The 10,834-nt window shown below is 61.1% G+C and overlaps 1 protein-coding gene across 1 annotated transcript; it reads left to right on the forward strand.

The window, feature by feature from the left end:
- The first annotated feature begins 3,382 nt into the window (after positions 1-3,382).
- On the forward strand, positions 3,383-10,651 carry LOC110081995 (T-box protein VegT-A). Its single transcript, XM_078381911.1, has 10 exons — positions 3,383-3,456; positions 4,390-5,193; positions 5,288-5,503; positions 5,974-6,076; positions 6,694-6,858; positions 7,021-7,173; positions 8,141-8,211; positions 8,735-8,826; positions 9,248-9,521; positions 10,056-10,651. Exons 1-10 carry the CDS (start codon positions 3,383-3,385, stop codon positions 10,477-10,479), a joined length of 2,376 nt encoding a protein of 791 aa, XP_078238037.1. The 3' UTR covers positions 10,480-10,651.
- Positions 10,652-10,834: the final 183 nt, after the last annotated feature.

The following is a 10,834-nucleotide window of genomic DNA, read 5'->3' on the forward strand; positions in this document are numbered from 1 at the left end:
TTCATGTGATACAATTTCTTTGTTCGCAGTTTTACTCTACTACACACCAGGGAGTGATCAGTATCGCAATCAGCACTCTGGTAGCTGCGTGTGATCGTAACACTAGGAAGGCTAGAACGTCTAGTGAGGATCAAATCGAGCTGATGCCAATGCTTGGATCTTGGATGTCTCCAGGAAACTCTGTGTTGCAGCTTCGTATTAAAGAATGTGTTGCTGACACAGAGACCATAGTAACAGCAAAACTCCAGTAAGCGTTGGCCATTTTCGTTCATCGTCCATTGTTGTACTGCTCCAACAATTAAGAGGTTTTTCCTGATGGTTAGTCTAATTCTGACTTCCTGAAGCTGGAGGAGTCCGTTATTGCGTGTCCTGCACTCTGGGATGATGGAGAACAGGTCCTGCCCCTCCTCTGTAGGACTAGCTTTCAAGTATTTGAAGAGTGCTACCCTCTCTCCCCTCAGTCTTATATTTCTCAAGGCTAAACATACCCAATTCTTTCAGTTTTCCCTCAGAGGGCTGAGTTTCCAGCCCCCTGATCATCCCGGTTGCCCTCTTCTGAACTTGCTCCAGTTTGTCTGCATCCTTCTTAAAGTGTTGTGTCCATAACTGGACACATTACTCTAGAGGAAGCCTAACCAGTGCTGAATGGAGAGGCACGAGTATCCTCACAGGATTTTGAGACTACACTTCTGCTAATGCATCCTAAAATCACATTTGCCTCTCTCTTTTTTTGCAGCCAAATCACACTGTTGGCTCATATTCAGTTTGTGACCTACAACAATTCCAAGACCCTCGTCACTCATGATATTACTGTGTGAAGTATTTCCCCTCTTAGAACTGTAGATGTAGGTCCCTCCTCCCCCCCCCCAAATATGTAGAACTTTGTATCTGTCCCTGTTAAATTTAATTCTGTGGTTTTTCAGGCCAGTGCTCAAGTCTATAAAGATCTTTTTAAATTTTTATTTCTGTCTTCCAGGCAATTAGCTATCCCACCCAATTTTGTGCCGTCTCCAAATCTGGTAAACACTCCATGCACCCTCTTATCCAAGTCATTAATAACAAATCATTGAAGAGCTAAGGGCCCAGGACGGAGCTGTGGGGTTGTTACCTCCTCCCAGTCCGAGAAGGAGCCATACGATTCTGTAACCCTCTGTGTTTCTGTTTACCTGACTGTTGTTCTATCCAGCCCCACATCTAGTTAGCTTGCTAATCAGGCTCTCCTGGGGCCGTGTGTTGAAGGCTTTGCAGAAGTCAAGATATAGTACATCTACAGCATTCCCAATATAGCATTTATTGCAGCTCTATGAAGACTTCTGATGCAGTGAATGCTTACAGAAATCCACCCACCCCGGCCTCCCCATTGTACGGAAGTTGAAAGTGAGTTGTTTTGTTTTAATTCAGCCATTTGGGGGGAGGATGGCTCAGCTGGGCTACTCTGAGGATTTATATGTGCAATTAAATGCTTGTCCACTTGAGTATGAAAAGTCTCACCTAGATGATTCAGGGGTGGGTGGGGGATATTTTACCAAACACCATTTGAGAAAATACACATTAAAGGGAGTCAATATAGGCTTCATCAATGGTGCACTTAAAAGCCATTCTCTCTGTGGATTTATTTACACAGCGAACTCTCTGCCGTTCAGTCCTGTGCCTATGTTTGAATGAAATCCACACTGGACGGCTGGGAATTCTGGCACGAAATGGCTGGAAGTGGCCCTCGCCCCACCCCACCCTGGGATAGGATGCCTTTTTCTAGCTCTCTCTCTCTCCCCCCCCCTTAACAACCCCATCCCCTTCTTCGGCCTGCTCCTTAGCATGGCTAATGCATGGATGGCAGCAAGCCTCAGGTTTGGCAAGAGACCCCCCCCCCAACCCTGAGGGCCTGAAGGTGGGGGCAGGTTGCAGTTGAGAAAAGCTTGTGCCACAGACACCTGGTGAGTCTTCCAGGTGCCACTGGACTCTTTGGTGCTTGGGTGCAACAGGCTGAGACTTTGCCTCCTTGCTAAAAACCACTGGCCCCTCCCCGTTCAACCCCACCACAACCAAGGCCATGTGCGAAAATCCCTGTTGTGGCTGGTCATGGCCAGCCCAGAGACCATCAGGAGATCATCCACGAGGGGAGATGTTTAACCCCAGGGAGCCTCTCAGGGCACCAGCTGATGCCTGGACTCCTGCTCCCATTTCAAGGCCCAACAGAGGCCTCTTTTGGTCCCTCTTCACCATCTGTTTCTGTTCTTTCCACTCTAGTGGTGAATTCCCCCTCTCTGGCAAACTAGGCTGTCGCTCACTTCTCCCCCCCCCCCCCCGAAGGCCAGGTCTGCCACTAACCAAGTGAACCATCCATTGAACCACTGCCCCCCCCCAAGGACCCTTGTCGCTCACGTGGCAGACTTCTGTCGCCTCCTCCCTAGACTGACCCTCCCGAGGGATTCAGTGTGAGGTATTTACTGTAACAAGTGGTTTTACTCCTATAGGCTCCGATGGCTGGTGGGGGGGGGGGGGGCGGCAGGATTTGGCCCTGGTCTCCAGAGTCCTCCTCTGACACTTTATCTAAGGCACCACACCACTTTTCTCCCTATATTCCCACCTCCTGCCTTCTTTTCCTCAACTCCGTGCAGCTCCAAGGCCTTTGTTTGGCCCCCTTTTCTAAGGATGCAAGCGCTCCTTTTTGTCAATGAGGTGACCACCCCGAATTTGCCAAAGATTCCCCCCCCCACTGCGGAGAGTGCGGCGTGGCAGAGGCCAACCTGACTGGGGCTTTCCTGTCCCAAAGCAGTCCCCCCCCAGCCCTGCAGGAATGGTGGGAAGAAGCAGAGAAAAGCCGGCTCATCCGGTTGGAGCACTTCTAGCAAACCTTAATGGTCACCCTAACGATTTTTTAAAAGAGAATTGGTAGTAAAAACAACACAAGTGAGGAGACTAAATGGGCTGGATTTCTACTTCCCAGGCAGTTTCGCTGGTTCTTTAAGTGGGATCATAAATCCAAAGTGAACCACTTGCTGACTAAAATCAGCCGTGGGACCCATTTGTGCTTTAAGGGGGGGGGGGGTTCTGAGTGCTTCTCTTCTCTCCCCCCTCCCCACCTGCCTCCCCGGCACTTCCAGGGAGGGCAGCTGCTCCTAAAAGCTCTAAGGAGGCAAAACTCCAGGCCCACAAGGGCATGATTGGGGGGGGGGGCGTTTGCGGAGGCGGAGGGCTGCTGAGTCTGGACAGGCCGCGTGTCTCTGTTGCATCCATTCAGCGGAAGCCGCCTTCCGGGTGGTGGGCTCCGGGGGTCACTCAGCTCCCGACCAGACCCCTTGGAGAGGAGCTGTGGCTTTCTCTCCCCTACCTAAACGCTTGGAAAGGGCCTGCCTCCTTCAGCACTCCCTGCAGATCTCCCATGTGCGGCCGCTGGCCTGGCCGAAAGGACGTCGGGCAGAAGCAGGCCTCCCTCAGGGACACGGCGCCCTCCAGGTGTGACGGATGCTGCCTTGGGGTGTCGCGTGCAGCCCGGGGGGGCCGTCCACCCCGTAACACAGCAGGCCCCCTGCCCTTGCACCAGGTCTTCCGAGGGAGGCTCCTGCTCACTCACCATCTCCCCGGGGTGGTGGTGGAGGTGTCTGTCTGTCTGTCTGTCTGTCCTGGAGAGACAGCGTGGGCCTCCCAGGGCCCACCCCTCTCCCGGGGCAGCCGCTTAACCTGGCCTTCTCTTTGGGTGGAGTCGAGGGTGAGGCTTTTGCCCTGTGACCCCCCCCCCCACCGCACCCCAACCCACCCGCCCACCATGCGCGAGGGGAGAGCCAGCAGCGCCTGAATGGGCTGGAGGGCAGTGCCGGGCACCCTGCTCAGCGGCTGGGCAGGGCAGGGCAGGGCAGGGCAGGGCAGGGCAGAGGTGGTCCCCTCTGGCCACGCGTGGGGGGGGGGGGCCTCGGATTGCATCAAGCCTCCGCGGGGGCAGGGAGGGATGGCGGAGCATCAGGCAGGGCCGCCTTCAGTGCTCTGCCCCTCACAGTCGCCCTGGATGCTAAAAAAAACCAAGAGGCCGGTGGCCACGGACTCCCCCCGCCCGCCCTCCGACCTATCGACCGGCTGCCTGCCTCCCCTCCCCTCCCCTCCCCTCCCCCGGGAGCCATCCGGGGGCTCCTCGAGAGCCGCAAAAAGAGCGGGCAATAAATTTGCAAATGAAACCGACCCGGAGCGAAAGAGTCTCTGGACGCCCTTCAGTCAGCTATAATGGCCGGGGAGGGGGAAGCTTCCCCGCCCTGGACTTGAAGCCCCCCCCGGGGGGGGGCGGGGGGGCCCGGATGCGGTCTCGTAGCGTGGACGGGGCGGGGGAGGGTTTCTCGGCATCCCGAAAGGGGGCCGCCGGCCCTGCAGCTCTTGGGAGGTCCCGGGCTCGCCGTTCAGGCCCTTCTCGCTCTCGCTCTCTCTCTCCACCCCCCCGCCAAATATTTGCTCTCCTGCCTTGACGGGCACCCGAGTCCAAGCCCGGGGCGGCCAGAGCAGCTCCGGCCACCGCTCGCCCGGGGCGGGCCGAGTTTGGGCGGGCCGGCCGGCTGGCCTCCCCGGGCAACGCGCCCTCGTCCCCTCCGCGGCGCTCCCGCGTCTGGGCCGGAGAAGGACTCCTGGGACTCTCCGGCCGGAAGGGACTCCCCCCCCCGAGGGGCGCCCCGTCGGGCCTCTGCAGACCCCGCGGGACACCCGCCAAGCCCCCTCCGGCTCCCTCGCGGGCAGGCCGGTCCCGTCCCGTCGGAGCGGTTCTTTCCGCCGCCTAGTCTTCTTCCCTCCGGAGGGAAGGGACCGGACTCCCCCGCCACCCCCGCCTCCCTCCCTCCCCCTCCCCTCCGGGGACCTCGAGGGGCTGCCGGGCGGGGGAGGGGGCAGCCTGTCCGCCCCTCCTCTCCCCGCCGCCGCCTTTTTAAAACCGGGCCTCGCCGAGGCACCTCCAGCCGTGCGGCGACCCACGCGGGAAGGGCGCCCGAGGCCCCGCCGCGGGGCTCTTCTTGCTGGCGGCGGACCCTCGGTGCGGCTTTCCGGGCAGAGAGATGGCAGCCTGGCCCGGTGGGTGGTGCCGGGTTCCGGGCGGGCCGGAGGGTCTCTTCCCTTCCCCTCGAAGCAGCTTCCCGGGTCCCTCCTGCCCCAAAGCCGGGCGGCGCTCCTCTGGGCCGCGTGCCCTGGCCGAGCCGCCTCTCCTGAAGGGGGGCAGCGGAGGTGGGGGGCCAGGCTGGGGTCTGGGGGGTGGTGGAGAGAGGGCCACTGCCGCCTCGCCCCCGCCCCCCCCCCTTTCCGCCCTGCCCGGCTGCAGGGGCTCCTCTCACCGCCTGCTGCTCTTCCCGATTCCCTTCCCAGCCTCGAAGGCGCCGCCGGAGCCCATGGAGAGCGAGACCCCCACCAGCAACTCTTCCTCCTCCTCCTCCTCCTCCTCCTCTCACGGCCCCCTCGGGGTCACCCTCGAAGACCGGGAGCTGTGGGCCAAGTTTCACCAAGTGGGGACAGAAATGATCATCACCAAATCCGGGCGGTGAGTTCCCCTCCGGCGCGCTCTGGTCCCCCGACGGCTGTCTTTCCAAAGACGACTCCCGAACCCCCCCCCCCGCCCGCCACCCTCAGGGTCGCAGGGCAGTCGGCCTCAGGTCCCCTCTCCTCCTGGGGACACAGCGGGGGGGGCGGGAGACGATGCCTGGGGGGGCCCGCGCTCCTAGAAGCACCTCCGTCTCTGCCTTTGACCCCAGAGGATGAGCGTCCTGGCTGGGCTGCAAGTTCTGCGCGGGGGGAGTGGTTCCACCTGCGGCACACCAGCAGGTCTGGTGAGAAGTGGGGAGACCCTCTGGGCAGCTGCTCCCAGCCTGTGGAACTCCCTGCCACGGGAGACCAGCTGAGCCTCCTTTGGCCTCCAGGGAAAATCTATCTCAGGAACGCGGGCTGTTATAGGGCCTTAACTCGCCACCCCTGCCCTACTTCTGTCTCCCCCCCCCCTTCCCTCTCCGGCAGGTGGATGTTCCCACAGTGTAAGATCAAAGTCACGGGTTTGCTTCCCGGCGCCAAATACCTGTTGCTGGTGGACTTTGTGCCCCTGGACAACTTCAGGTACAAGGTAAGGCTCTCCTTCTCCGGAGGGGCTGCCGACACGGCTCCCCCGCCCCCGCCGGCAACTCCGCCCCAGGTCTGTGCGCTCCTCCTTGCAAGAGGCCACCGATATGCATAAAGCAGCCCCAGCCCCGGGAGGGCTGTGGGGAGTGTCCGCCCCCCCCCAGGCAACAAAAGCCGTCTCTGGCAGCTGAGGACGGCTGTGCCCCCTGGATCTCCCAACACTCCCCCCTCCCCGCTGGGGCGCTTTTCCTGCTGCATGGAGGGGGGGCGCTTCCTCCCTCTCGCGCCAGCTCCACTTTGAACGTGTGGGGGGGGGAATGGGGAGGGGGTGGCTCTCTGGACAGCCCTGGCCAGATCCAGAGGTGACCAGAAGGAGGCACTTTGGCGTGCAGGCAGCCCGTTCACCCGGTGGGACCTGCTGACCCTTTGGAAATGCCGCCGCCGCCGCCGCCGCTGCTGCTGGTGGTCCTCATGTCTGCTGCCACCACTCTTGCGGCGATAAATCAGCCCCCCCCCCCGCACAGGCTGTGAAGGCGGCGGGGGATTCAAAGCGGTCAGAGAGAGAAAAGTGATCTCTTTGGTCGCATTCAACTTTCCTTCCCCCCCCGCCCCCGCCCACAGTGGAACAAGGACAAGTGGGAAATTGCGGGAAAGGCTGAGCCGCGGCCCCCTTGCCGGACCTACGTCCACCCAGACTCTCCGGCCCCCGGCAGCCACTGGATGAAGGAGACGGTCTCCTTCCAGAAGCTGAAGCTGACCAACAACACCCTGGACCAGCAAGGCCACGTAGGTGCGGGGTGGGGGGGCTGTGGGGCTCTGGGTGCCGAGACATGGCCAAAGGGGTCCCTCGGGGGTCCCTCCCTCCTCCCACCGCCTCAGCGGGCTGGCCTGCCCGGAGATTGCCAGGGACCCCCTTCCCTGCTGACCTCTCCCCCCCCCCCCCGCCAGGTCATCCTCCACTCGATGCATCGCTACAAGCCGCGTTTCCACATCCTGCAGGCCGAGGAGCTCTTTGGCCCCGCCGGCGGCTGGAGCGCCTTCCACACCTTCAGCTTCCCAGAGACGGCTTTCACCTCCGTCACCGCCTACCAAAACAAGGAGGTGGGTGCACCTCTCTGCGATGTGGACTGTGCACCTGCAGGTCACCTCAGCCACCAAGGGAGGGAGGGAAGGAAAGAGGGTCAGGATCTGACCACCTCCTTCCTGGCCACACTCCTGGCTAGGGATGCCCGTCTCTCTCTCTCTCTCTCTCTCTCTCTCTCTCTGTGTGTGTGTGTGTGGTGCCGTGCCAAGAGCGGAGAGTGTCTCTGCCCCGCTTCTCTGTCCTAGCATCTGTATTGGGGTGGAGGATGATCAGGGCTTAGGACGGCTGCTCCCTGCCCACCCTTACCCGGCTCAGGGGTTCGACAGCAGCACCCCCTCCCCGTCAGCCTCCAACACCCTATTTAAAAATGAAGCAGGTGAAGCCAGGAATTTCAAAGCCCACCACCTGATCCTGGAGGAACACGTTGGCCTTCCCGCAGCTGGGGGATAGATCCTCTAGCTCTTCTGGAGGAGGAAAGCTGGAGCACCGCCCTCACCTCACCTTGCACACGCTCCCCTCCCCCCCCATGTGCAGATCCCAGCCCAAATGCTCCAGGCAGAGAAGTCCTCCCCACTCGGAGGCCTGGACGGTGCCGAGGGAGGTCCTGTTTGGGCATCCAGTGAATCGTGGGATTTTTATCCAGACGTGCAAGATCTCTTTTGAAAACACGGCTCCCGAATGCACATCCCTTCCAAGAGCCTGGGAGACAGGTGGGGACAGTAGTTTCATTAGGGAGGAAGAGCCAGCAGGACGGAGCTGCACCGAAGGGAGATCCAGGAGCACACGTAGAGACCGGTGGGAGCAGAAGGAAGCGGGCGGTGGGTGTGCTCTGTGTCACCTGGTGGGTTTTATCCCTCGGTCCGATCTGGGCAAAGCCTTTGGGCATAAACCGGACTCTGCCCAAGGAGGGCAAGGGCGGGAGGGGCTGAGGGGAAGCGCTGGCCCCGGCCAAGCCGAAACCTGTCTGTCTCTCCCTCTTTGGAGGTCACCAAGCTCAAGATCTACAACAACCCCTTTGCCAAAGGCTTCCGGGAGCAAGGGAGGAAGGCCGGCAGGTGGGTCCCGCACGCCTCCCTCCTCTGGCAGCGGGAGGGCAAGCCCCGGGAGGGGAGGGGAGGGGAGGCTCCCCCCCCACCTTGGGAAAGGGAGGCTTTGTGAACTCACCCCCCACCCCCATCCCTTTCCAGCTCCACCTCCTCCTCCTCCAGATTTTCCCCTCGGCTGCTGCCCTTCTGGGTCACCCAGCATTTCTGGGCGGCCACAGGCCCCCCCCCCTTTCATGGCTTTCGTGAAACCACAGAATGAAGGGAAAAAAGCACGGAACAGGTGAAAGCCTGCTTCTGCTCCCCCCCGCCCCCCCCATGCAGAAGCCGGAGGTCCGTCTGGGCACCAACCAGCGCTTCACTTTCCAACGGAAGGCCAGCAGCCGAGGGAAAGAGGGGGGGGGGGTCTGGAGCTGGGGAGCATCCCCTCCCCTCTCTGTCCTCTCCCAGCCAAGAGGGCCCCTGCCCCGGAAAGGCTCCTGTCCCGAGGGCTGGTTGCAATCCGGGGATCCTTTGCGCTTCTCTTTTTCCGCAGGGAGGGGCGGATTGCCCGGAAGGGTCCACCTGGAGCACCGGCAAAGGGAGGAACCCTGAGGGGGGAACCCAGACCTGGCCTGGGGGAGCCAGGTAAGGCTCACAAGCCAGCCGTGCCGCGTTTTGTGATCCCCCCCTTTCCCCCATGCCTTGGGGGGGGGCCCTCCCTTCTCTCAGTCCGCCTGTGTCTCAGAGAGGCCCCATGTCTCCAAGAGGGACTGGCATGATCTCTGCTGGGCTTCCCACCAAGGTGAGGGGGCTTCCCTGGGGTCCCCCATCCCAGATCTGGCCCGATTGAGCTTCTGATGGTGGGGAAAGGGACACCCACTGTGCCCAGCCCCCCCCCTCCCCATGGGGAGCAGCTGCAACTCCAGTGGGGCCCCACTTCCCCTGCAGGACACAACGTTGCGTGTGTGAAAGGTGTGCCCGGCGCAGGGGAGCTGGCATCGCTACCCAGGCTTCCCGCCGGTCATCCCCTTTCCCCTCTTGTCTCTTTTTCGGCGTGACGTGCCAGACCTTGCGCAGGGCAAGGCCCCAGGGGTGAAGGAGGAGAGCTACGCCGTTCCTGCCAGCTGCAGCAGCTGCTCTGGGTGGCTCCCAGGTGCCAGCCACCCCCATCAGGTCCCCGCGGAGCCTCTGGCACAAGGAGAGCAGAGCGCCATGGCGGGCCCCGAGCAGGAGGAGGAGGAGGAGGAGGAGGAGGAGAGGCCGATGGCCCTGCCGGCCGCCACCGTCTGCACCGCCCAGGCATCCAGGCACGAGGCTGCCCAGCTCTCCTGGGCAGAGAGGTGGGTGGTGTGTGTGTGTGTGTGTGTGTGTGTGTGTGTGTGAGGTTTGGGGGGGTGGCACCTTGGCACTGGGCTCTCCTGCTGGGCAACCTGCTGGTACGCATGGCAAGCAAGAAGGCCCAGAGTGAGGGCTGAACGGCGAAAGGAGACGCTGGCCGGCTTCTTTTGCTAGGAAGGCCCTCCCTCTCTGGAAAGCGGCCTTTGCCTTCCTCTTCTGGCCATTTTTATTACATACTCTCAAAGGGAGAGCAGGCCTTTTTGGCCTTTAAGCGGCGGCATCCGGGACCCCTCCCCATGGCCTGCTCCCGGTCTTTCTCCGCCTCCGAGTCGGCTCTGCTTTCGTAGGGGGAACTGCCCCAGCTGCCTCCTTCCTAAACAAGGCCTGGGGCTTCTGGGAGAGACCAGAATTTGTCCCGAGGACAGTGCTTCGTGCTTGATGGCAGGGGAAAGCTCATCGCCAGGGGCTGCGTTTCCCAGGGAAGGCCAGCTTCCCTTCCTTCCCTCCCTCGTCACCTTTTCTTCCTCTGCTGCCAGGTTGCCTGAGCTGGGTGATGTTTCGACGCCAGCCCAGCTCCCACAACCCGTTTCCTTGAACGAATTTTGGACCCGGCCGCACCAGCTGGACTTCCCGGCGGTTGCAGAGCAAGATCCCAAGGCTCCAGACGCCTTCGGTGGCCATTTGCCTCCCCTCTCCTTGCCTCTTTTGCCTCTGCAGGACTATCCTGGGATGGTGGTAAATGCTGGCGACCTGGGGGGCCAACCAGCACCCCGGCGGCCCATGTGCAGCCCTTCTGCCCCCGAGCCGACCTTCAGCCAGTGGGTGGTTCCTGCACATGGCCAGTACCGGGCTGGCAGCTATGGGGCTTTCCCTGCAGACTTTGGATGCCAGGGAACCGCTGGCCACGGCGGGGTGGCCGACTGGAGCCCCTACTCGCTGTTCCCTTATGCCTGTTGGTGAAGGACAGAGCTGGCCTCCACAGCAGCAGCGGTGTGTGTACGACAAAGCCCTGTGCTAGCCACATCCGTGACAAGAGCAGCTGTCCGAAGACCACAATGAGAACAGTGGGAACTTAGGCTTGTGCGACGCTTTCCTCCCTCTCCCACGTGCCTAATAAAATGACCAAATGCTCTGTTTTCGTTTTTGATCCTTGAAGATCACCAACAATGTACACACGCACAATCTCCGCCTTGGGTCCTCCAGAGCTTTGGAGCGTCCTCTTCCAGGTTTCCAAGAGATAGATGGCCTCTCAAATGTCTGCACGACCAGCTGCTGAGACCGACTGACCTCACTCACAAATGTCAGGTCAGAAACA

The sequence above is a fragment of the Pogona vitticeps genome, chromosome 14 (genome assembly GCF_051106095.1).
Source record: "Pogona vitticeps strain Pit_001003342236 chromosome 14, PviZW2.1, whole genome shotgun sequence".
Lineage (NCBI taxonomy): Eukaryota > Metazoa > Chordata > Lepidosauria > Squamata > Agamidae > Pogona > Pogona vitticeps.

Bases quoted from the DNA above. Each gene is read 5' to 3' on its own strand.
- LOC110081995 (XM_078381911.1), top strand. From the start codon at position 3,383: ATGTGCGGCCGCTGGCCTGGCCGAAAGGACGTCGGGCAGAAGCAGGCC. The intron at 3,457-4,389 runs GTGTGACGGATG...CTCGCCGTTCAG, and splicing joins AGGGACACGGCGCCCTCCAG to GCCCTTCTCGCTCTCGCTCT. The intron at 8,827-9,247 runs GTAAGGCTCACA...GTGACGTGCCAG, and splicing joins ACCTGGCCTGGGGGAGCCAG to ACCTTGCGCAGGGCAAGGCC.